General features: G+C 42.1%; 2 protein-coding genes across 4 annotated transcripts in view; both read right to left on the reverse strand.

The window, feature by feature from the left end:
* The window catches only part of pgm2l1 (phosphoglucomutase 2-like 1), a 162,548-nt gene extending 136,142 nt beyond the window's left edge, over nucleotides 1-26,406 (reverse strand). The window contains exon 1 of one of the 3 annotated variants that reach the window (XM_072576719.1): nucleotides 26,373-26,406. Coding sequence is in view for 1 of the 3 variants with exons in the window: in XM_072576718.1 (XP_072432819.1) it covers nucleotides 8,321-8,332 (12 nt within the window). In the remaining 2 variants the exon portion in view is untranslated. Of the gene's footprint in view, nucleotides 1-8,320; nucleotides 8,433-26,372 lie in introns of those variants that run through there. The other 2 variants (XM_072576718.1, XM_072576716.1) reach the window with 2 other exon arrangements.
* Nucleotides 7,559-26,465, reverse strand: lipt2 (lipoyl(octanoyl) transferase 2). Its single transcript, XM_072576720.1, is given in 6 exon segments — nucleotides 7,559-8,797; nucleotides 11,700-12,178; nucleotides 14,598-14,671; nucleotides 14,673-14,917; nucleotides 21,657-22,008; nucleotides 26,373-26,465. Coding segments are annotated over 4 exon segments (780 nt in total). The 5' UTR covers nucleotides 14,685-14,917; nucleotides 21,657-22,008; nucleotides 26,373-26,465; the 3' UTR covers nucleotides 7,559-8,582.
* Nucleotides 26,466-26,581: the final 116 nt, after the last annotated feature.

Below are 26,581 nucleotides of genomic sequence, written 5' to 3' on the forward strand. Positions count from 1 at the left end.
AGAGAAGGTGCAAAACCTGACCTGCTCTTGAGAAATAAGGCAGGGCAGGTGACTGAGGTGTCAGTGGGGGAGCACTTTGGGGCTAGTGACCATAATTCTATTAGACTTAAAATAGTGATGGAAAAGGATAGACCAGATCTAAAAGTTGAAGGTCTAAATTGGAGAAAGGCCAATTTTGATGGTATTAGGCAACAACTTTCAAAAACTGATTGGGGGCAGATGTTTGCAGGTAAAGGGACGGCTGGAAAATGGGCAGCCTTCAGAAATGAGATAACGAGAATATAGAGACAGTATATTCCTGTCGGGGTGAAAGGGAAGGCTGGTAGGTATAGGGAATACTGGATGACGAAAGAAATTGAGGGTTTGGTTAAGAAAAAGAAGGAAGCATATGTAAGGTATAGACAGGATAGATCGAGTGAATCCTTAGAAGAGTATAAAGGCAGTAGGAGTATACTTAAGAGGGAAATCAGGAGGGCAAAAAGGGGACATGAGATAGCTTTGACAAATAGAATTAAGGAGAATCCAAAGGGTTTTTACAAATATATTAAGGACAAAAGGGTAACAAGAGAGAGAATAGGGCCCCTCAAAGATCAGCAAGGTGGCCTTTGTGTGGAGCCGCAGAAAATAGGAGAGATACTAAATAAGTACTTTGCATCAGTATTTACTGTGGAAAAGGATACGGAAGATATAGACTGGAGGGAAATAGATGGTGACATCTTGTAAAATGGCCATACTACAGAAGAGGAAGTGCTGGAGTCTTGAAACGGGTAAAGGTGGATAAATCCCAAGGACCTGACCAGGTGTACCAGAGAACTCTGTGGGAAGCTAGAGTAGTGATTGCTGGGCCTCTTGCTGAGATATGCGTATCATCGATCGTCACAGGTGAGGTGCCGCAAGACTGGAGGTTGGCTAACATGGTACCACTGTTTAAGAAGGGTGGTAAGGACAAGCCAGGGAACTATAGACCAGGGAGCCTGATGTTGGTGGTGGGCAAGTTGTTGGAGGGAATCCTGAGGGACAGGATGTACATATATTTGGAAAGGCAAGGACTGATTAGGGATAGTCAACATGGCTTTATGCGTGGGAAATCGTGCCTCACAAACTTGATTAAGTTTTTTGAAGTATAAAAGAAAATTGATGTGGGCAGAGTGGTAGATGTGATCTATATGGACTTCAGTAAGGTATTTGACAAGGTTCCCCATGGGAGGCTGATTAGCAAGGTTAGATCTCACGGAATACAGGGAGAACTAGCCATTTGGATACAGAACTGGCTCAAAGGTAGAAGACAGAGGGTGGTGGTGGAAAGTTGTTTTTCAGACTGGAGGCCTGTGACCAGTGGAGTGCCACAAGGATCAGTGCTGGGTCCTCTACTTTTTGTCATTTACATAAATGATTTGGATGCGAGCATAAGAGGTATAGTTAGTAATCTTGCAGATGACACCAAAATTGGAGGTGTAGTGGACAGCGAAGAGGGTTACCTCAGATTACAACAGGATCTGGACCAGATGGGCCAATGGGCTGCGAAGTGGCAGATCAAGTTTAATTCAGATAAATGTGAGGTGCTGCATTTTGGGAAAGCAAATCTTAGCAGGACTTATACACTTAATGGTAAAGTCCTAGGGGGTGTTGCTGAACAAAGAGACCTTGGAGTATAGGTTCATAGCTTCTTGAAAGTGGAATCGCAGGTAAATAGGATAGTGAAGGAGGCATTTGGTATGCTTTCCTTTATTGGTCAGAGTATTGAGTACAGGAGTTGGAAGGTCATGTTGCGACTGTACAGGACATTGGTTAGGCCACTGTTGGAATATTGCGTGCAATTCTGGTCTCCTTACTATCGAAAAGATGTTGTGAAACTTGAAAGGGTTCAGAAAAGATTTACAAGGATGTTGCCAGGGTTGGAGGATCTGAGCTACAGGAGAGGCTGAACAGGCTGGGGCTGTTTTCCCTGGAGCATCGGAGGCTGAGGGGTGACCTTATAGTGGTTTACAAAATTATGAGGGGCATGGATAGGATAAATAGGCAAAGTCTTTTCCCTGGGGTGGGGGAGTCCAGAACTAGAGGTCATAGGTTTAGGATGAGAGGGGAAAGATATAAAAGAGACCTAAGGGGCAACTTTTTCACGCAGAGGGTGGTACGTGTATGGAATGAGCTGCCAGAGGAAGTGGTGGAGGTTGGTACAATTGCAATATTTAAGAGGCATTTGGATGGGTATATGAATAGGAAGGGTTCGGAGGGATATGGGCCGGGTGCTGGCCGGTGGGACTAGATTGGGTTGGGATATCTGGTTGGCATGGACTGGTTGGACTGAAGGGTCTGTTTCTATGCTGTACATCTCTATGACTCTAAGTGGAGGAAGTAAGTGAATGTACTGTAACCAAATCTACCAATGACACAAAAATAGGTGGAAAGGCAAATTGAGAGAGTGATACATACAATTTAGAGAGATATTGAAGTTGTTCATTTTGGGAGGGAAAACATCAGAACAATATTAGTTAAATGGATAAAAGCTGCAGAAAGTTTCAACATAAATGGACATGGGTAATACTTGTGTACGGAACACAAAACTAGCACATGGGTGCAGCAGGTGATCAGCAAGACTCATGGAATGTTGGCCCTTATTTCAAGGGCAACAAAAACAGAACTGCTGGAAAATCTCAGCAAGTCTGGCAGCATCTGTGGAGAGAAATGAGTTAATGTTTCAGGTCTAGTAACCTTTCTTCAGAACCCATTGAGATTTTCCAGTAATTTCGGTTTTTGTTTCTGATTTTCAGCACCCGTAGTTCTTTTGCTTTCTTACATCAAGGGTGTCTGAGTATAAGAACAGGGAAGACTTGCTGCAACTGTACAAGATGCTGGTGAGACCACATTGAGTGTTGAGTAGTAGCTTTGGTCCCCTTATTAAAGATATTATTTTATTGGAGGCAATGCGGAGAAGGTTCACTACGATTATCCCGGTATGGGAGGGATTGTTTTATGAGCAATGGCTAAACAGGTCAGGACTCTATACTCACTGGAGTCTAGACGAATGAGAGGGGATCTCATTGAAACATACAGGATTCTTAAGAGGCTTGACAGGGTAAATGCTGAGAGGATGGTTCCCCTCATGGGAGAGTCTAGGACCAGAGAACACAGTCCCAGAATAAAGGAACTCTAATTTAAGTCAGAGATAAGGGGGATTTCTCCTCTCAGAGGATTGAGTGTCTTTGGAACTCCTTGCCATAGAGAGCTCTGGGGGCAGAGTTTATATCTATATTTAAGGCTGAGATAGATCCTTGATTGGTAGGGGAAATCAAGGATTATATAGGGGAAGGACAGGAAAGTGGACATGAGGAATGTTGGATCAGCCATGATCATATTGAATGATGGAATTAGAAGGGCTGAATGGCCTACTCCTGTCCCTACTTCTTACGGTTTTAAGTCTATCAGTTCCATGAAGAAAAAAAGTGAACATTTCAAGCTGGTGACTTGACCATGAGATCTGGCTCTCTTATTATAATATCACAATTCTCCTCACTATAGTCTATCACATCCTTGCCCACTCGTTTATTCTGCTTTTGCAGACTGTTTAGCTTTGTCCACAGTTTCCTTTCCCATCTAGGTTCCATTTGCTGCAAATTGCAGAGCACCCATTGAAATGCTTTAATTAAAAGTTTATGTATTTAATTAGCTTAGTTCATATTTTTAGCTTAACTAATTGTCTGATCTGATTTATTAGATAGCTGGATTAATAAAGTTTATCTTTAATTTGCTCTACACCCACTTCTCCCTGCTCTCTTCGCAGCCTCATCTTCACTTGGGTCTCAGCCTCATCCTTTGACAGTGAAGCCAATAATTTCTCTTTTTGCCAAACATCAAATGGTAGAATGGTCATTTAAGGTGGAAGATGGCAAGTGAGCTTATCCAATCTTTGTTTTTTTTTAAATACTTCTCACCTTAGTTCTGTTGTTTTAATGCACAGATTTCACCTGACCTGCTTAATGCTTCCAGAGTTTCCTGTCTACCTTTCAGCTCTCTAGCATCTGCACTTTATCAGAAATGTTCCTAGGCATGAGGGGCTTTAGTCATGTGGAATGAATGGAGAAATTGCAATTATTTTTACAGCAAAACAGTCAAAAGAGGCAAGAGAAAATATCTTTTGACAAAGTGGCTGTTGTGATCTGGAGTGAGATGCCTGGAAGCACTTTCAGTCAAAACTTCAGATTCACTAACTGGTTACAGCATAGGAAATCGCTCAGCCTATCATGTCTATTCTAGCTCTTTAAATGAGCAATTCAACTAGTGCCATCACCTGCCTTCTCCCTGCAACCCTATACACTCTTCCTTTTCTGATATGAGCCAGGTGCTGGCTGGTGGGACTAGATTGGGTTGGGATATCTGGTCAGCATGGACGGGTTGGACCGAAGGGTCTATTTCCCTGCTGTACATCTCTATGACTCTCTAATGATTCACCTCCCTCTTGAATGCCTCAACTGAATCTGCCTCCCAACACCTCAGACAGCAGGTTCTTGATCCTAACCACTTGCTGTGTGAAGCACTTCCTCAGGACTCCATTGCTTCTTTTGCCAATCCACAAAAGTCAGAGAAGCAGAAGTAGACCATTCAGTCATCAAGTCTACTCCATTGTTCAATGAGATTAGAGCTGATCTATAATCAACTCCATTTTCCTGTTTCTCCCCCCCAAAATCATTGATTCCCATATCCATTTAAAAAAATCTATCAATCCTCTTTGTCTCTCTCTCTATCCTTCCCCCAATGTGAACAGCTTCTCCCTATTCACCTTTATCAACTCTATTCTCCAGGGAAAATAGTCCCAATTTCTTCAATCCATGTGACTGAAGTAACAAAAGAGCATTGGATAAATACTTACAGGGATTGGTTTTATTGGTTTATGGGGAATATGGCACAGGCAAAATAGCTTCTTCCTGTGTTGTATTATCGTGTTTAAAAAGCTGCACAATTCAGTGCGGTTATATGTTGCCATCCTCTGGACTTACATGGTACTACAGTAAATGTTCCTCACCAATCTACTGATTTCAATAATTATCTAAAATGATCAACTGAATGACACTCGTGGACCATCTTCAAAAGTTACTCCCTGCACTAGCTAAGCATAGTGGCACGTCAACAACATGCACTGCAATAACTCACCAAAGTACCTTTGACAACAGCTTTCAAACTCACAACCTGTCACCAAAAAGGACAAGGACAGCAGATACATGGAACCATCACCAGCTGCAAGTTTCCTCAAGTTCCCCTAGACATCAAGCTACTCACCATCCTGACGTGGAAATATAATCAGTGTTCCTTCAGTGTCACTGGTTCAAAGTCCAGAACACTCTCCCTCATCCTGGGACAGCAGCAGTTCATAAGCCAATTTACCACCATCTTTTCAAGCGCAATTAGAGATTGACAATAAATAATGGCCTAACCAGCAATGCCCATTCACAGTGAACTAATTTTAAACATGCAACATGCTTCTAAATCTCCATGTTCACAAAACATTAATAACGTTAACCTTTAAGTAATACAAATCCCAAGAAACTTTCCAAGGGTGTAAGAAATAGAATACGTCATTTTTGTCACACAAGATATTGTAAAGACCTGTGTCTGTTTACTTTTGCGTTTTTTAACGGAGAAAAAACTATTTTAAGCCAAGTGTTTAGAAGGAATGCTGCATGTTTTGAAAGCAAGTAACTTGACGTTCTGATAAGCATTGTGTTAACAGCTGTTTAAACAAGAGACACAAAAATTAGAGAGAAAAGACAGAGGGAATAAAAGTGAACCAGGGAAAAAGAGGGAAGAGTAAATGAAACTGACATACAGAACACATAAGAGCCTTGGCCTAATTCAAACAGGGTAAAAACAATGACTGCAAATGCTGGAAACCAGATTCTGGATTAGTGGTGCCGGAAGAGCACAGCAGTTCAGGCAGCATCCAAGTAGCTTCGAAATCGACGTTTCGGGCAAAAGCCCTTCATCAGGAATAAATGCAGTGAGCCTGAAGCGTGGAGAGATAAGCTAGAGGAGGGTGGGAGTGGGGAGAAAGTAGCATAGAGCACAATGGGTGAGTAGGGGAGGGGATGAAGGTGATAGGTCAGGGAGGAGGGTGGAGTGGATAGGTGGAAAAGGAGATAGGCAGGTCGGACAAGTCCGGACAAGTTATGGGGACAGTTACTAAGCTGTAAGTTTAGAACTAGGGTGAGGTGGGGGAAGGGGAAATGAGGAAGCTGTTGAAGTCCACACTGATGCCCTGGGGTTGAAGTGTTCCGAGGCGGAAGATGAGGCGTTTTTCCTCCAGGCATCTGGTGGTGAGGGAGCGGCAGTGAAGGAGGCCCAGGACCTCCATGTCCTCGGCAGAGTGGGCGGGGGAGTTGAAATGTTGGGCCACGGGGCGGTTTGGTTGATTGGTGCGGGTGTCCCAGAGATGTTCCCTAAAGCGCTCTGCTAGGAGGCATCCAGTCTCCCCAATGTCGAGGAGACCGCATCGGGAGCAACGGATACAATAAATGATATTAGTGGATGTGCAAGTAAAACTTTGATGGATGTGGAAGGGTCCTTTAGGGCCTTGGATAGAGGTGAGGGAGGAGGTGTGGGCGCAGGTTTTAGTGTTCCTGCGGTGGCAGGGGAAAGTGCCAGGATTGGAGGGTGTGGACCTGACCAGGTAGTCGCGGAGGGAACGGTCTTTGCGGAAGACGGAAAGGGGTGGGGAGGGAAATATATCCCTGGTGGTGGGGTCTGTTTGGAGGTGGCGGAAATGTCGGCGGATGATTTGGTTTATGCGAAGGTTTGTAGGGTGGAAGGTGAGCACCAGGGGCGTTCAGTACTTGTTACGGTTGGAGGGGTGGGGTCTGAGGGCGGAGGTGCGGGATGTGGAAGAGATGCGTTGGAGGGCATCTTTAACCATGTGGGAAGGGAAATTGTGGTCTCTAAAGAAGGAGGCCATCTGGTGTGTTCTGTGATGGAACTGGTCCTCCTGGGAGCAGATCCGGCGGAGGCGGAGGAATTGGGAATACGGGATGGCATTTTTGCAAGAGGTAGGGTGGGAAGAGGTGTAATTCAGGTAGCTGTGGGAGTCGGTGGGTTTGTAAAAAATGTCAGTGTCAAGTCAGTCGTCATTAATGGAGATGGAGAGGTCCAGGAAGGGCTAATTCAAATCAGCAGTGGCTGGGATTTGTGGCAGAGGAACATGAGCTATGAGTGAAGAGTAAAATACATTTTGAACTTAAGAGACAGAGAGAGAGAGAGAGAGAGAGAGAGAGAGAGAGAGAGAGAGAGAAGCAAGTGTCAAAAGGAAACCTTCAAAAACAGTAACCATTCAGGTATTAAATTGTTTCCAGATTTTCAGAAAAAAATTCATAAAAGTCAACATATTAGACGATACTCCCAACTAAAAGGCCAATGTCATAATTTATCCCTACAGAAAAAAAAACAAAATTAAAGTGATATTTCTTTTTCACTAAATACAATCAAAGTTAGCCCATAGCAATTTTCAATATTTAAAATGGAGCATTGTGAGATATTTGCCCAAGAACATAAAAACAAGAAAAAAAAGTCTCGATTTATTCGTATACAAGCTTTAATATTTTTCTGGGTGGATGTAATCCCTGACCTCCCATCCTGAGGATGATACAAAATACAATTCCAACTTATGTAAGTTGACCTTCTTCATCAGTGAAACTCATTTTGCCATTCAACTACAATGTACAGCCGTGCATCATAGTCCTGTTGCATACAGCTAGGCAATGCTGGGAATTCAATGGCAAGTAAGTCAGGAGCGTGATGGAATACTCCCCATTCGCCTGGATGAGTACAGGTCCAACAATACTCAAGAAGCTTGACACCATCCAAGACAAAATAGCCCATGCATTAGCACCATGTCCTCAAACCTTCACTCCACCCATCACTGACGCTCAGTGGCAGCAGCATATAGTATCTACAGAATGCACTGCAACAACTCTTAAGGCTTCTCCAACAACATCTGCCAAACCTATGACCTCTACCACCAAGGAGAAGGGAAACAAGTATATGGGAACATCACTACCTGCAATTTTACCTCCAATCATACACACTTTTCTACTTTGAAATATATTACTGTTCTTCACCATCACCAAATCAAAATCCTGAAACTCCTTCCCCAATAGCATCGTGGATGTACGACACAACATGGACTGCAGCATCTCAACAAATTAGCTCACCACCAAATCCTTCGGTGCAATTATGGACAGGAAAAAATGTGTAGGCCTAGCCAGTGACATCCGCATCATGTGAATGAATTTTACAAATCTGCAGAGCCTCCAGTCTATGTTTCCCTACCACTCACCAGTTTTAACATATCTCCTGCTTGGACCTGGACATCTCTTCCTCTATACAGTTCAGTACTTCAACCAGGCAGCAATATTCCCCTTTTGGCTGCTTTTCTCCAATAATCACATTCCCTGGAGATAACACAAAAAGTATCATGATGAAGTCCCACTTCTTACTTACACGACCCAATCAATCTCACCAGTCTCTGCCCACCAAGCCTACCACATTGGTTGAGTTTCTCTCTCTGTGTGGACACCTGACAGGAAATAGTCAAGTCGCTAATGCCTCAGCATGCAGTCAAACTGCTTGGCAAATGTCTCCAGGAGAAGGTCCACAGCGTCTGGCACAGTCACCTCCCTCTTCAGTGCTTGACTCAAGGAGGTGACACCTTTTCCCTCAATGCCGCAGGGGGTGATGTGGGAGAACCAGCTAAGGTCATTGTTGCAGTTCAGTGCTAGCCCATGAGAGGTGATGTACCTGCCGCAGTGAATCCCTGATAAAAAGCAAACAAAACAGAAAGATAAAGGTCACAATTCAATCTTTGAATTTCCAAGGGAAATAACAACTCAAACCTTTCCTAGCCTACCCACCCTTTTCTTCAGCTATCGCTCCTACTGATTCTCAACACTTTCAACTTTTACTGGGATACAGGCTCCAAATGTTATGATCAGTTATATCTGGCCTCTTGTCCAAGGCACTAAATCATAAAAATATTTGACAATGGTTTGAAATACAATTCAATTATTAACCAGCGAGTCCTGAGTTGTCAATCAAGAGCGCAACTTGGTCTGATGTCTCCCATTGACGTAACTGGGCAGTAAGTCCATTTAGCATCTTTAGAACCATTGAAGCAAGTGCCATCTAACTTGGCTGAAACAAAGAACTGGCACTGTCCAGTTTATTCAGCACTGAATAGGAAAAGAGGAGAGAGTGTGAATGCAAACTCCCAGGATACATACAACAATGATAAGATGAAGGGTAAAGCCCTGTCTACTTCGTTCCCATCAAACACTCCCATGACAGGGACAGCACAGGGTTAGATACAGAATAAAGCTCTGTATACAATGTCCCCATCAATCAACTCTAGGACGGACACAGCACGGAGATAGCAACAGTATAAAACCACCCTCTACTCTTTTAAGCTGAAAGTAAATCTCCTTCTGCACCGTTCCCATCAATCACTCTCGACAGGGACAGCACGGGGTGAGTTACAAAATGAAGGTCTCTCCACTCTTTTCTTCAGAAAGTAAATCTACCCCCACCCGACACTGTTTTTTTTCAAGATATTACAGAGTAAATCTCCTTGTACTCTTTTAAACTGAAAGTAAAGTACAAGTTAAAGCTCCCTCAACACTGTTCAACAAACATTCCCAGGAAGAGTACAGCACAAAGTTATACAGTAAAGAAGACACCGCTACTCTTAAACTGAAATTAATGCTCCCTCGTCACTGTCCAGAGTGACTCTCAGGAGAGGTACAGCACAGAGTTAGATACAGAACGAAGCTCCTCAATACTGTATCGAATCCCATGCTGTACTCGTCCTGGAAGTCTTTGATGGGGACACAGCAAAGCTCCATCTACACGGTCCTCGTCAAACAAACACTCAATCTACATCTAGAAATCCCAAAGCTCCTTTGATTTTTCGTTTTTGAAATTCTTTTTCTCGTTGCAAATATTGCACAGATTGATATTTTTGAATGCCTAGATCTTCCACAGTCTCCCAATTTTTTCCACCCACTGTCTGTAAATTTTGTTTTTTGCTTCTTTACTCCCAGTTCATTTTTCCTTCTCAAATTTTATTACATCTGTAATAATCCCAGGTGATGACAGCAGTGGACAATTCAGATTCCAGACTGAAAGCTGGCTGGATATTTTGTTTCGGTTTTAACATAATGGTCTCTCATTGAAACATAAGCATGCAATGTTGCAGATTTGGTTTTAGCAACAAAACTAAGTTTACTAAGCAAAAGAAGTTAAGACAAAGTAGAATTAACCAAATTATTTAAGTTGTTGTGTTTCTGTTTGCCGAGCTGGGAATTTGTGTTGCAGACGTTTCGTCCCCTGTCTAGGTGACATCCTCAGTGCTTGGGAGCCTCCTGTGAAGCGCTTCTGTGATCTTTCCTCTGGCATTTATAGTGGTTTGTATCTGCTGCTTCCGGTTGTCAGTTCCAGCTGTCCGCTGCAGTGGCCAGTATATTGGGTCCAGGTTGATGTGTTTGTTGATAGAATGTGTGGATGAGTGCCATGCCTCTAGGAATTCCCTGGCTGTTCTCATAAAATAAGAAAATCTTCTTTACAAATTCCATTACTCGCACTCCCAAGTCTTGAAAATTGTAAAGCATTTCCTCAATTTTTCATACTGGAGTTTAAAATGTTCTCAATTTTAAGTAAGCTCTTCAGGATTGGATCTAAACACTTCTGCTCTGATAATTCCTAAACTCTGTACCCAGTAATCTGCTGTTCTATCCTCGCCCTTTCTCTGCAGCACTGCTTTATACATCCTTCTACACCCAAGGGCTACTACAGAACTGCCCCAAAGCTGAAAATTAAAAAAAAATTAAGTTATAGATATTTCCCTCAAGTTATTATATATAAAAAAAATGAACAATTCCAGACTTTACAAACAGAAACCTTGATTCACAATTGTTTACCTTGCTTGACAGTAAACTCAATACAAAATCCCATTAGTTCTGAAAGCTAACTCCTTCATGTTGCTTTGAAAGAAAGTCTTCATGTCAACAGAATTGTCAGGTTACTCATTAAATTCGACAGATATGCAGAAACTTCCTTACACAAGTTCAAAATTTTAAGAGTCTAAACTTCAAACAAATGATATAGTATTTTAAATTAATATTTAAATCATACATTATTCATCACACTTATCATGAACCCACAATAAATTGGCTGTGCCCATCTCACTCTCCCACTTGTGTTCTCAAAGTATTTCAGTCTCTTGATACAGGAAAAACGTGGAGCTTTTTCCTATATCTGGATTCTCTGAATTTATAAATAAATTAACAATTGACTCAGCAGCCAACCCCGTGAAACATCATTTTCACCTTTCCTCCAAACACAGCAACAGCCCAGGGCACAGACCTGAGAGGCTGAATGGCTTCCTCCTAAGACGACAAGATGTAGGAGCTAAAGTCAGCCATTCTGCCCATTGAATGGTAGTGCAGAATCAATGATAAAGTTTAACTCCAGAACCACAGAATTATTACGGTGCAGGAGGAGGCCATTCAGCCCATCATGCCTGCACCAGTTCTATTTCTAGCGCCAATTTCTGACTTTTCCCCACATCCCTGCACACTATTTCTATCATATAATGCCCTCTTATATACCTGAATTGAAACTGCCTCCATTACATTTCTTCCAGAGGCAGTGGTATCACTTACCTATAGCACAGATTTTGTCATTTTGAACCCATACTCCAGTGTCAGGCGAGGTCTCTGCCTTGATCCCAAACCTGTGGCATAGGCGGATAACCGTAGTCTCCAACTCGCCCACGTACCACCGAACGCTCTTCCTGAAGTGAGCCAGGTTGAGGATGGGATAACACACCAGCTGCCCAGGGCCATGAAAGGTGATCAGGCCACCTCGGTCAGACCGATGGAACTCTGCCCCCAACTGCTTCAGTCTCTCCTCCTCCTTGATTGGGTACCGTGCCGTCCTAATCCCAATGGTATAGACAGGATCGTGCTCACACAGCAGCACGGCGTTGACGGGGGGTTCAGCCGTGGGCTGCTGGGACAGGGCATTGAGGTGACGTTGAATGAAGGTCCGCTGTGCCTGCAGCCCATCTGCATACGAAATCCTGCCCAGATTCACCACTTCAATCACAGGCTTCAATAAGGGCATGGTGACTAAACATAGGCTGCGGGGTGCACAGAATAAGAGATAAGTGTTTATAGAACACCTTTCACACAACCACCATATAAAGTATATCCAATGAAGAACAAGTTACTGTTGGGATGGAGGAATTGCAGCAGTCCATTTGCAACAGAATGTGATAACAATCTGATATTCTGTATTGCACAATGGTTAGAAATAAATATTAGCCTGCACAATAACTTTTAAACTGTTAAAAGCAAAAAAAAACACAGTTTGGGCAAACTTTAAATTGTCAGTCCCTTCCTATTTTCCAGATTCTGTGTCAAATTTAATTGGTCAAAGCTAAAAATCAGACAGCATCAGAGGAGCAGGAAAATCGATGTTTCGAGCTGGAGCCCTTCTGATGAAGGGCTCTGGCCTGAAACGTCAATTTTCCGGCTCCTCAGATGTCACCTGACCTGCTGTGCTTTTCCAGCAACACTCAACTCTGATCTCCAGCATCTGCAGACCTCACTATCTCCCAAAGCTAAAAGTCAACAAACACCACGTTATAGTCCAACAGGTTTATTTGGAAGTACTAGCTTTCGGAGCCCTGCTTCCTCATCAGGTAGCGGTGGAGCAGGATGATAAGACACAGAATTTATAGCAAAAGATTAGTGTCATGCAACTGAAACAATATATTGAACAAACCTAGATTGCCGTCAAGTCTTTAATCTTTTAGAATGGGTTGTAGGTTTCAGTTCATTAATACGTAAATCCCAGAATTTCTTTTAAGTCACTTTCTCAAGATAACTTAAGGTTTTATTTTTTTTAAAAATGACATCTCAACTCAGACAGTGCATTAAAGCTGTGAGGTTAGAGGCTGTCTATATAATAAGTCTTGAGTCAGACTGGTTCTATTTCCAAAGTATGAATTTATAAAACATCACATAGATTGATGGCCTGCATTGACTGCCTGCAGATTGCATGCTTTTTGAGCAGAATAGAATGTATCTACAAATAGAATTCTGCAAACACTTCAGCATTCGGACTCGGATCTTCGAGTGACCATCCCCCAAGGTAGACTTCGGGATATGCAACAATGCAAAGTGGCCAAGCAGAGGCTGATAGCCAAGTTTGGTACCCAAGAGGATGGCCTCAACTGGGACTTTGGGTTCATGTCACACTACAGGTGACCCCACTACACTAAACTCTCTCTCTCTCTCTCTCTCTCTTTCTCTCACATACTCAGACACTCACACAGGCACTCTCAGACACACATATATACCCAAGCACACACCCTCATAGGCTTATACTCCCTCACACACTCTCACATGCACGCACACACATAAGCGCTTATGGGGGGAATTTGCATTTGAGGAATTGTACTGGCAGACACATCTGTGTCTCAGGATCCTGCTCCACAGCTACCTGATGAAAGAGTGCTCTGAAAGCAAATACAGGTACAAAATCCTTTATCCGAAATCCTTGGGGCCAGTTGTTTCTCGGAACTCAAACTTTTTCGGATTTTGGAATAAGTTACATTTTCACAGTGAAGTTAAAAAAAGTTACCTAACAGCAGACGCACGTGTGAATAGTATGAGTGCGGAGACACAATTGACGCCTGCCAGTGCTGGGCCAAGCCACCACGTCATATCTGAGTGACGTGGTTTGGAGTGGGTGTAGAGTTGGGTCACCTGTTCACACGCCAAAATGCTCCACATTTTGATGCTCCATACTCCATGAAAAACATCCAGGATTTTGGAATTTTAAATAAACCCATTGGACTAAAACCTAGTGTTGTGTGATTCCAGTTTCAGATAAAGACGGAAACAGAGCAGTTTCAAGCTTCTAAGTTCGGGTGAAGTGAGCAGTTTTATTTTCATCCACTTGTGGATTGTGACAATTGCTTGATCAGTTGTACCAACAGAACCAGCAAACGCCAAATGATCAAAAGCTCTGGTTGTTTCAGATATATCAAACTGCTCAATATTATCATCTGTTCCCACAGTCTGCGTTTCTTTTATAGTACAACTCTGCATTAGGTGCTCCATTTAGTTTCTGTTAATAACAATGAATTTCAGATGACAAAGCTACTGAGTTGTCTCTCATTTGATTTGATGAGAAGAAAGTTTGCATGATATAGCAGCTTGTCACATCCAGAAACATTTCAGAGTGCCCCATAAAATATTGAAGTTTGCTTGCTTTTAATGATTCACTGGAACAATCATTTTGCACAAAGCAAGGCCCCACAAACAACAAATGTGTTGCATGATTAGTTAAAATATTTTTTGGTGATTTCAGCAAAGTAGGAAGAACAACTACTGGAACAGAGAGTTGTGAATGTTTCTTCTTTAAGAGCAGCCCTTTGGATTAAATGCTGATCAACTGGACTGGGGCTCAAGGATATGCGTGTGACACTTCACAACTGTGTTTGCTAGTGAGATGGCAGAATCTTGTTGTTTCTTAATCTACAAACTGACCCCATGCTAGCTGATTTGTTCTTGTTTCTTTTACTGACATGTTCTGGATCCATCAGGATTTTAGTGAAACTTGGGAGGTTTCATCATAGGCTGTCTCTTGGTAGGTCCAAATCATTCACTGAGATGCTTCGTGTATACACTTGTCTCCGGTGCTGGTTGTGAAAGCTTCTCTTTGGTCTTGCATCATAAAAACTTTGGGAGAAGGCTGGAGATCCAGTGTGCACAGTCTCGACCCAATGGTAAAGAACAGCAAGCAAAAAGACTAGCACACCCAGACAGTTTACAAAGCAAAGTAGCTCTTCTTCGGTCATCCTGCAGGTCTGGGAAAAATGACGAAAAGACCAAATCACTATTTGCTTGACTAGTTTCAAACCCACTTATTTATAGAATTGTGATTATACAGGGTCAGTGGCTCAGTTTTACAAGCAGCAAATCTGAAGTCATGCAATCAAACCTCACCATAGTGATTACAAAACTGAATTCAATAGCTTTGATTTGTGATCTGACACTCAAAGTGATCATTAAAGCTGCTAGCTCATCGCAAAAACCTCAGTGCACGAATGATCTTCAGAGAAAGCAACAAGCCACCTAACATAAGGGCAAGAGTACGCCATTCTCATCTGAGCCGACTCAGCCATTCAATATGATCACTGGATGTAGGTTTGCTCGCTGAGCTGAAAGGTTCACATTCAGACATTTCATCACCATACTAGGTAATATCTTCAGTGAGCCTCTGGACGAAGTATTGCTGATGATTCCTGCTTTCTATTTACATGTTTAAACATACAAACAGAAAGCAGGAATCATGACCAATGCTTTGTCCGGAAGCTCACTGAAGATGTTACCTAGTATGATGACGAAACATCTGAAAATGAACCTTCCAACTCAGCGTGCAAACCTACATCCAGAACCTCAACCTGAGCTACAAATCTTCTCAAAACTCACTAATATGATCACAGCTGATCATAGAGCTAAATACCCTAGTTCCACACTCCCTCCACATCCTTTGACCCCTTTAAACGACAAAAGCTGTATTTACCTCCTTCTTGAAAATATGTTTTGGCCTCAACCACTTTCTGTGGTCATGAATTCCACAGGCTCATCACTCTCTGCAAGAAAAACTTATTCTTCATCTCAGTCCTTACTGAAGTGCATATAGATCACATCTACCGCTCTGCCCTCATCAATCCTCTTTGTTACTTCTTCAAAACAGTCAGTCAATCAAGTTTGAGAGTCATGATTTCCCACACACAAAGCCATATCCCTAATCAGTCATTGCCTTTCCAAATAATGCACATCCTGTTCCTCAGGATTCCCTCCAACAACGTGCCCACCACCCACGTCAGGTTCACTGGTCTATAGTGATGGCTTGGTCCTTACCACCCTTCTTAAACAGTGGCACCACGTTAGCCAACCTCCTGTTTTCCGGCACCTCACCTATCGATGATGCAAATATCTCAGCAAGAGGTCCAGCAATCACTTCCCTTGCTTCCCACAGAGTTCTAGCATACACCTGATCAGGTCCTGGGGATTTATCCACCTTAATGCATTTCAAGACATCCAGCACTTCCTCCTCTGTAATATGGACATTTTTCAAGACGTCACCATCTATCTCCCTGCATTCTATATCTTCCATGTCCATAAGAGGTAAACTTAGTAATTTTGCAGATGACACCAAAATTGGAGGTGTAGTGGACAGCAAAGGAGGTTACCTCAGATTACAACAGGATCTTGACCAGATGGGCCAATGGGCAGAGAGGTGGCAGATGGAGTTGAATTCAGATAAATGCGAGGGGCTGCATTTTGGGAAAGCAAATCTTAGCAGGTCTTATACACTTAATGGTAAGGTCCTCGGGAGTGTTGCTGAACAAAGAGACCTTGGAGTGCAGGTTCATAGCTCCTTGAAAGAGGAGTCGCAGGTAGATAGGATAGTGAAGAAGGTGTTTGGTATGCTTTCTTTTATTGGTCAGAGTGTTGAGTACAGGAGTTGGGAGGTCATGTTGCAGCTGTGCAGGACATTGGTTAGGCCACTGTTGGAATATTGCATGCAATTCTGGTCTCCTTCCTATCGGAAAGATGTTGTGAAACTTGAAAGGGTTCAGAAAAGATTTACAAGGATGTTGCCAGGGTTGGAGGATTTGAGCTATAGGGAGAGGATGGACAGGCTGGGGCTGTTTTCCCTGGAGTGTGGGAGGCTGAGGGGTGACCTCATAGAGGTTTACAAAATTATGAGGAGCATTAATAGGATAAATAGACAAAGTCTTTTCCCTGGGGTCGGGGAGTCCAGAACTAGAGGCCATAGGTTTATGGTGAGAGGGGAAAGATATAAAAGAGACGTAAGGGGCATATTTTTCACGCAGAGGGTGGTACGTGTATAGAATGAGCTACCAGAGGATGTGGTGGAGGCTGGTACAATTGCAACATTTAAAAGGCATTTGGATGGGTATATGAATAGGAAGGGTTTGGAGGGATGTGGGCGGGGTGTGGCAGGTCGGATTAGATTGGGTTGGAATATCTGGTCGGCATGGCCAGGTTAGACCAAAGGGTCTGTTTCCATGTTCTACATCTCTATGACTCTGACTCTTAAAAGGTCTCTGTCTTATGTCATTCAAAGTGGATCAGCATGGCATTCAGGTTTACTGAAGGCATGGTAACTAAATTTGCGAAATACACAAAAATGGCTCAGAAAATAAAAGTTGTGAAAAGGACAGGATGAAGCTATAAAGAGAAACAGATTGGTTGACTGGGCAAGGATCTGGCAAGTGGAGGACATACAAACTTTTTGCGGGGGCTGACAAAGTAGATACTGAGAGGCTACTTCCCTTTGTGGAAGAGTCAAGGACCAAATGGCAGAATCACAATGTAAGGAAGTCACCCAGTTAGGACACAGAAGGAATTTCAGGCGAACGTGATAACCCTCACTCCACTTAGTGATCCAACCTAGCCAGCCCTCTGCAGTAAAGACTTCCACAGATTCAGGACCCTCAGAAGAAATTCTGCCTCATCTGAGTTAGATGTATGATACCTTGTTCTGAGATTATGCCTCTGGTCCTAAACTCTCCTACGAGGAGAAACAATTTTTTCATATATAATTGACTTGACAGGGTAGATGTCTCAATAAGATCACCTCTTTGGAATTTAGAGCAATGAGAGTAAAAGCCAAAACTACTCTCCTCTCCTCAGAAGATCATTCCTTCCAAACTTGGTCACAGTCTAGTGACCTGTCTCTACACTACATACAATGCCAGTACATCTTTCCTTAAATAAGGGGACCAAAACTGTTCACAGTATTCCAGCTCTAGTCTGACTCGTGCCTTGTATAGTTTTATCAAAACCTCCCTACATTTATTCTCCATTCCCTTTGAAATAAATGCCAACATTCCATTTACTTTTCACAATATCCATTGAACTTGGATACTAGCATTTTGTGTTTTATGGATAAGCACTCTTTATAGTGCTTTATAGTCTTCTATTTATAAAAGGACCTAAGGGGGAGCAGATGGTGTGTTTATGGAATGAGCTGCCAGAAGATACGGTGGAGGATGGTACAATCACACCATTTAAAAGGAGTCTGAATGAGTATAGGAATAGGAAGGGTGTAGAGGGATATGGTAGCAAATGGGACTAGATTAATTTAGGATAGCTATTCAGCATGGATGAGTTAAATCAAAGGGTCAGTTTCTGGTTGTACAACGCTTATGACTTTAACTAATACTGAACTCCTCTGTTCTTTCTGCAAAAGCGAATAACCTCACATTTCTCATATTCCTTCTGTCAAGTTTTTGCCTGCTCACTTAACTTGTCTATAGACTTCTGTAGATGGTGTGTCATCCTGGTCACTTGCCTTCCCATCTATTTTGGGACATCTGCAAACTTGGCTATAGTACATTCACTTTCTTCATTCAAGTCATTGATATATATCGTAAATAAATGTGGCATTAATGCTGTTCCCTTTGGCACTCCACAAGTTACAGGTTGCCGTCCAGATAATGTCCCTTTATCCCAACTCTGTCTTCTATTAGCTCGGTATTTCCTCTGTAGAAGAATGTAAAATTAGGGGTCACTGTTTAAAAATGAGGCGTCACCCAATTAAGACTGAGATGAGGAGAATTTCTTTAGAGGGTTGAGTCTTTGAAAACCAGTGGAAAGAGTGTCTTGAATATTTTAAAGGCAGAGATAGTTATATTTGTGCTCAGCAGCACGGTGATGGGTTATCAAGTCTAAGTAGGAGTGTGGAGTAATCTAATTGAATTAGCTTTATTGTCACATGTACTCAAATAAGTACAGTGAAAAATGTATAAGTTGCCACTTTTTGCATCAGCTTAGGTACCTAGATATGAGAAAGTTTATAGCCTTAAATGTTGTCCTTAAACATTTAGACTAAAATGTAATTTTGAATTATAGAACACATTTGCTGCATACTAGAAAAATGATATGGCAGGGAAGGCTAGATAATTAAGAACATTTGCCTTAATATCCGTGAATCTGTATAAACATGACACAGTGATAACATTCACAGCTGTTCCTTTCTGAAATTAATAAAGAATGTTTAATTCTGTCCTCAGAACAAAACTCTGTATCAAATTAACTTCTCTCCCGAATTATTGTCCTTTGCTATTATCTGTGTAGTTCAGAACATGCAGTGCTTTCATTAACTTGTGTTTGTGACAGTAACACCTTTGTAAACCCGTGTATAAAAATAGTCTGTTTTTAATAGTACGACGGAGTAGCCTGCCTAAGGGCTCCTGAAGAGCTGATGTTCTACTCTCTTGGATTATTAGAATCCAGTTAGCCTGGCTTCTAGGTATCAGAGTTATGTTGTTACGTGATGCTATTAGTAAATGAAGGGAATGATTAAAATTGAATTTAAAAAACTTTTACTGTTTATTTCAGACCAAAGAGTACCATGTCCGGGACGAACCATGAGACAGGCATACAGGTCTGAGTCCACAAGGGATTCCCTAGGTGGTCTCATATCTTTACTTTAAGAGATACAATCCTTCATTACAGAATAGAGAAATGGTGAACAAAAAAGTTATATAACAACTATACATAGTATAACCAAAGGTCAGAAAAAAAATCAAGAAGCTAAGTTAAGAGACAAACATCACAATCTCTCTACAAAGGCTCTCCACAGCTGGGGGCTGCCATGTGGTCTGACGATTAGCTGCCGCCATGCTCTACACTGGGCCGCTGGTGACCCCATTTTGGCTGCTGTCACCTCTGCTGACCCCGGCCGAGAGAAGAGAGGGAGAGGAAAAAACAAGAAACAGAAAGAAAAAGAACGAGTGAAATGGAGGAGCTCCAGCTAGAGCATAGTAGTCTGCTGCCATCTTACCAGAATTCAGATCAGTCATGATGTTAAATGAGTGGCAGAACAAGCTCGAGATGCCGAATTGCCTAGTTCTGTTTCTATTCTATATAGTCAAATGAATGTCAGGAAGCAATGCTTGGATTCTTTGTAATTGCTTGGTACTGGTGTGGTATGAATGTTCCACTCAAGTTCAGCTCTATATTCCATGTTTAGATGAAAGCTGTAATTGGGGTCAGAAGGTTGGAAACCAAACTGGGTTAACGAAGAGGTTCTTGTTGAGTAGGTGCCACTTGATAGCAATATTGACAACATAGTCTATCCATCTTGAGTTGGTTGAGTTGTGTCAGTAATAACCTGCCCTCCATGAAGGTTAGAAATGGGATGTTCACCAAAGCTTACACAATGTTTAACACCTTTTGACTCTGCAGATACGGAGGACATAACAAAATACAGCAACACCTGGACAATATCCAGATTTGGATTGACAAGTAGCAAGTAACATTTATGCCAAAAGAGAAAATGCTGGAAAATCTCAGCAGGTCGGGCAGCATCTGTAAGGAGAGAAAAGAGCAGACGTTTCGAGGCTAACTGACCCTTTGTCAAAGCTGATCTCTATTACAGCTTTCGTCCAAACATGGAACATAGAGCTGAACTTGAGTGGAACATTCATACCACACAAGTACCTGCTGAGAGTTTCCAGCATTTTCTCCTTTGGTTTCAGATACCAGCATCTGCAGTAATTTGCTTTTAACATTTATGCCACATGTGTAAGGCAATAGTAAGTTCCAACAAGACAGAATCCAAGCATCATGTCTTGACAATCAATGGAATTACCTTCATTGAATTGCTCCACTATCGATATCTTGCAAGTTAACTTTGACCAGAAACTGAAGTAGACGATTCAATCAAATATAGTGGCTACAATAGCAGGTCAAAGGCTCAAAATTCTGCCATGAATAACTCCATCTCCTGACTCCCCATATCCTATTGACCATCGATAAAAGGTACAAGTCAGGAACATGAAGGAATATTCCCTACTGTCTGAATGAGTGCAGCTCCAACAGCACGAGAAGCTTGACACCATCCAGGAGAAAGCAGTCCATTTAATTTGCAACACACCCACAAATATCACTCCCTCCAACAACGTTCACAGCAGTAATGTGTACCACTTAAAAGGGTAAGGCAAAAGATACATGGGGAGACCACTACCTGCATGATTCTCTCCAAGTTACCCACCCTCCTGACTTGGTAATATAATGCCATTCCTTTATCCCTATGTAAAAATTCTGCATCTCCCTCCCTAATGGCATTGTGGGTCTTCCTATATGCTATTGTACATTAAGCAGACGTAGGGCATACAGCTCCAATAAAACAACACCCCTATTGACTTAATACTTTCAAAGCCAGATAAATCCAGAAGGAGGTGGCGGCCATGTTCAACGAGGATATCATCGAACCAAGCCCGAGCGAGTAGAGTTTGCCGATCGCCTTAGTTTCCAAACCGGACAGGGCTCAATGTTTCTGCTTAGATTATCGGAGGGTCAATGCCGTTACAAAATCCAGTCTCATATCCAATTCCTAGATTGGCAGACTATATAGAGAAAGTTGGACAAGCCAGTTGTATCACCAAGTTGGACTTAATGCGTGGTTACCTTTATCAGAACCAGTGAGAGAAATTTCTGCGTTTGTATATACAAGTGGGATATATCAATTTAAAGTGATGCCTTTTGGAATGAAAAACACACCCGTCACATTCCGAAGACTCATGAACAGAGTTGTGGCTGCATTAACAAACTGTGCAGTCTATTTGGACGATGTAGTGATCTTTTAAGTCCTGGAAAGATCACATGGTACAGTTGGTAGAGCTGTTTGAACGGCTAGGAGAAACAAAACTGAATTTTCGAAAGCAGAGGTGACGTTGTTGGGACATAACATTAGTCATGGAAGGTCAACCCCATGGAACGCATAGACGAGACCATCAAGAAATTTCCGAGAGCAGCCTCAAAGAAAAAGGTGCTTTGATTCTTCGAACCCAGCAGATTCTATCGGAGGTTTGTTCCAAAGTTCAGCAGTGTAGTGGCACCATTAATTGATTTGCTGAAGAACACAAATTTTCAGTGGTCAGAATAATACCAGGGGGCATTTAACCATTGGAAAGCAATATTAACCAATGCACCAGTTTTAGCTACAAACTTTTCAAAACCTTTTACAGTTGCCATTAATGCTCATAACATAGGAGTTGGAGGTGTACTGCTACAGGAAGATGAGGATGGGATTGAACTGCCAAAAGACAACAGATGTAGGTTGTTAGTTTAAGAACTCTCTGAGACGTACCTGTTTGGGGAAGGAGTTTGCATAGCAGAACATAGAGGCCAACCTGGAGAGAATAAACAGGAGATTTGACAAAGCTGATTGGTTTTGAAACGAACCTTTATCTATCAAAGAAGACCTGTGATCAGAACCCCTAAGAAGAAAAGACGACAGAAAAATCCAGAAAGGTGACTCTGCAAAACTATCTGGTTTTGAAACATGATTTTTTTTTTGTAAATCATAATCGGGAGTTTTATCAGACTCTTATTGTAGAGGGGGGAGGTAAAAGGTAGGTTTAAGAGAAAGGAGTTGTAAATAGTTGTCAGTTAATTATTCTCTGCTAGACTTAAAAAGCCATTAATTTTTATTTTAAATAGTGACTTTTGAGGATACTCCTTTGCCTCTCAAATTTTAACAGATTACAAGACGGGGTGAAGCTTTTCTGTGTTGCTGGTTTAAATTAACAGAGGGGTTTACCCAGCGTCGTAACAGACTGTTGCGGTTCAAGGCAGCAGCTCATCACCACCACCACCACCAAAGGCTACTAGAGATGGGCAACAAATGCTGGCCTGATGAAGGGCTTTTGCCCAAAATGTTGATTTTCTTGCTCCTTGGATGCTGCCTGAACTGCTGTGCTTTTCCAGCAGGACAACTCGAACCTCCAGCATCTGCAGTCCTCACTTTCGCCTAATAAATGCTGGCCCACCAGCAATGCCCACATCCTTTGGGTAATTTTATTTTTAAAACGAGTGCATATGATTGAACATAGTCTGATGGGCCAGTGATTGGCCCTTCATTAATCTGGTATCAAGAAGCCAGCTGATGTTATTACTGGACAAGTCAAATCCCACACTCCTATGTGGATTGGTGGATTTTTTTTTGTGTTTTACCAATTTACCCTCCAAAGCATAAGCATGCAATGCTTCAGATTTGAGCTTTACAATAAAACAGATGTTTATTATACAAAGGAAATGAAGATAAAATAGAATAACCAAACTATTTACAAATGCACATTGTATTTTAAAATACAGTAAGATACAATCCCATTAATATCCACAGCATCCCATTATACTACACAAACACCAGAGAGAACATCCTTAACTATCACACATCATTTTTGAGTTAGCTATTCAGATCCCAGTGTTGCTTGGAACTTAGCCCAGGCCTGGATATTGTCCCTATTTTGCTGAATTTGGACACTGATTGCTTCGGTATTTGAAGAATTATGAATGGTGCTGCATACTGTTAAAATCAGGGAACATCCCCACTTTTGATTGTATGATAAAGAGAAGATTGTTGTTGAAATAGCTAAAAGATGGTTGGGTCAAGACACTGCAAGTCTTGCAGAGATGTCCTAGAACTGAGATCACTCACCTCCAAACACAACTATCTTGCTTTGTGCCAGATAGGATTCCAACAAGCAGAGATTTAATTGTAAGAGGGCCTCTTGATATTATACCTAGTCAAACACAGCTTTCATCTAGGAGAAAGTGAGGACTGCAGATGCTGGAGATCAGAGCTGAAAAATGTGTTGCTGGAAAAGCACAGCAGGTCAGGCAGCATCCAAGGAGCAGGAGTATCGACATTTCGGGCATGAGCCCTTCTTCAGGAATCTTTCCTGAAGAAGGGCTTATGCCCAAAACGTCGATTCTCCTGCTCCTTGGATGCTGCCTGATCTGCTGTGCTTTTCCAGCAACACATTTTTCAGCAAACACAGCTTTCATGTCAAAGGCACTAACTCTCTGCTTTCACATTAAACTCTTCTGTCCACACAAGATACAAGTATGGTGCAGAATTAGGCCAATTAGCCCATCGAGTCTTCTCCAGTACTCTATCATGGCAGATTTGTTTCTCAACCTCATTCTCCTGCCTTCCCCCATAACCCTTAATTTCCTTACTAATCAAGAGCCTATGTATCTATCTGAAATACACTCAATGATTTGGCCTCCACACCCCCTGTGGTAGTGAGTTCCATGGATTTGCCACCCTCTCGATGAAGAGATTCCTCCTCATCTCAGTTCTAAACAAACAGTGGTTCCTTCACAGAGGCTGTGCACTCAGGTCCTACACTCTCCTACCAGTGGAAACATCTTCTCCACATCTATTCAGGACTATTCTGTAAATTTTAATCAGAACACCCGCCACCACCCCCATCCTTCTAAACTCTATTGAGTACAGACCCAGAGTCCTCAAACACTTCTCTTATTGAGAAGCCCTTCAACCCTGGAATCATTCTTGTAAACCTCCTTTGGATCCCCTACAACATGACACATCATACCCAAGATAGGGGACCCAAAACAGCCACAACTTTCCAAATGTGGTCAGATCAAATAAATCCTCAGCAGATCATCTGTTCTTGTATTCTAACACTTTTTGAAATGAATGCTAACATTGCATTTGCCTTCTTAACTGTACATTAACGATAAGAGAATTCTGCACTACAACTCCCAAATCCCTTTGTTTACTACTGTAAACGTTTGAATTAAGGTTGTAATCAGTTGGATAGTGGCCTTGGCTATGCAAGAATGACTTGATCAGGATATCCATGATACCTTCCTTCACTTTGCTGACACTTGGGAACAGACTGATGGGGTGGTAATTAGCCAGATTGGATTCGTCCTTAATTTTGATGTACAGAAAATATCTGGGAAATTTTCCAAGTTGTTGGGTAGATGCCAATACTGTAATTGTACTGAAAAGTTGACTCAGTAAATCTGCAGCTTTTCAAATACTGGAGCACAAGTCTTCAAAACCTTTATTGGATTATTTTCAGGACCCATATCCCTTGTACAATCCATTGCCTTCAGCAATTTCTTGAAATCATGAAGTGAAGTGAATCAAATTGTTTGAAAATAGGGGACCTTGAGAGGCCAAGATGGATCATCTATTCAGCACTTTGGATTGAAAATATTTCAGCTTTGTCTTTTGACATGTGCTAGGCTCCCCCACTATTGAGGATGGGATATTTCTGGAGTCTCTTCTTCCACTTATTTGTTTAATTGTCCATTACCACTTACAACTGGATGTGGCAGGACCATAGAGCTATTGTTTGCTTAACCCTAGCCCTGTCTATTACTTGTCATTTGGCACGCAAGTAGCCATGTTGGAGCTTCGCTAACTTGACGTCTCATTTTAGATTTGCCTGCTGCTGCTCTTGGCAGGTCTCCTTCACTTGAACATTGTTGCATCAGAGAAGGAGGAATTCATGACCCAGATACAATACAATGCACACATGGCCGGAGGAAATGTATAACCTGGGAAAGTCATGACATTTAGACAAAGGTTTGGTCACCTGACCCAAATCTCCTTGTGTGATTTTGTATCATTTGTTCATCACGACCTGGGAAACGTTAACTCTACATTCTCTGCTCAAATGCTGCCAGACCTGTTGAGTTTCTCGAGCATCTGCAGTTCTTTGGAACACCTTGGGATGTTTCAAAACCAAAGAATGGTTAGAGCACAGGAAAATACCATGCTGTATCTCTTCATCTAGCGCTACTCAACTTTTTGCTGTAATTCTACAAGCGTTCTTTTTTCAGATCATCCAATTACCATTGAAACGTATCTTCACGACATTATAAGGCGATTCCAGATGCTAACCCCGTTGTTGTGGGTGGACGCTTTTTTTATTCCCCCCCATGCCTCCGTTGCTTTTATGACCAATTTTGTTAAATCTTTGTGCTTTTGTTATCGGTCGTTTCACCAGTGGGAACAGTTTCTTCCCTCCCCCTCCATCCAGACTAATGTTTCCTTTAATTTTTCTTCCTTCAGCACGAACGTCCGAGGTCGGTGCTCAGCAGCGGCTTCCAGAATCAAGCCGCAGCCTGAGACGATCAATGTGCGGGAGGAGGCGGGAGGGGCTTCAAGGGAAAGTTGGTCCGGGCCCCTCATCAGTTTGAAATTTGTCGATGACATCTCCTCTCACCTGATCTTCAAGGAAAACCGTCCAACCTCTTCAATCTAGCGACATAAGTTAATTTTGACTATTAAAAGTTTACGAATGGCGAGGTTCTGTACTGGGTTACTGTTCAACACAGAACCTTCAGACAGACAGTGAAGCTTAATATATAGCCCTTTACACCGCAATACATTATAATTTTATGAAATAAGGTAAGATTGAATCAAGTTTTCAAAAATAAAGCAGTCCTTACCAATTCAGAAAAATGTAACCCCCTCAAACCTCGGCCGTCGCCATCTTTACAACCTTTAAACCCACCGCAAATCTGCAATATTTAAATATTATTATTAATTTGAATCCACGTTGGTTCATGTTTTACAATCCGCCACCAAATGTCCATTGGCAAGAAAACAATGATTTTATTTCTGGGGATTTTTTTTTCAGGGCGCCTGGTTGCCAAGG

This window comes from Chiloscyllium punctatum, chromosome 9, assembly GCF_047496795.1.
Source record: "Chiloscyllium punctatum isolate Juve2018m chromosome 9, sChiPun1.3, whole genome shotgun sequence".
Taxonomy (NCBI): Eukaryota; Metazoa; Chordata; class Chondrichthyes; order Orectolobiformes; family Hemiscylliidae; genus Chiloscyllium; species Chiloscyllium punctatum.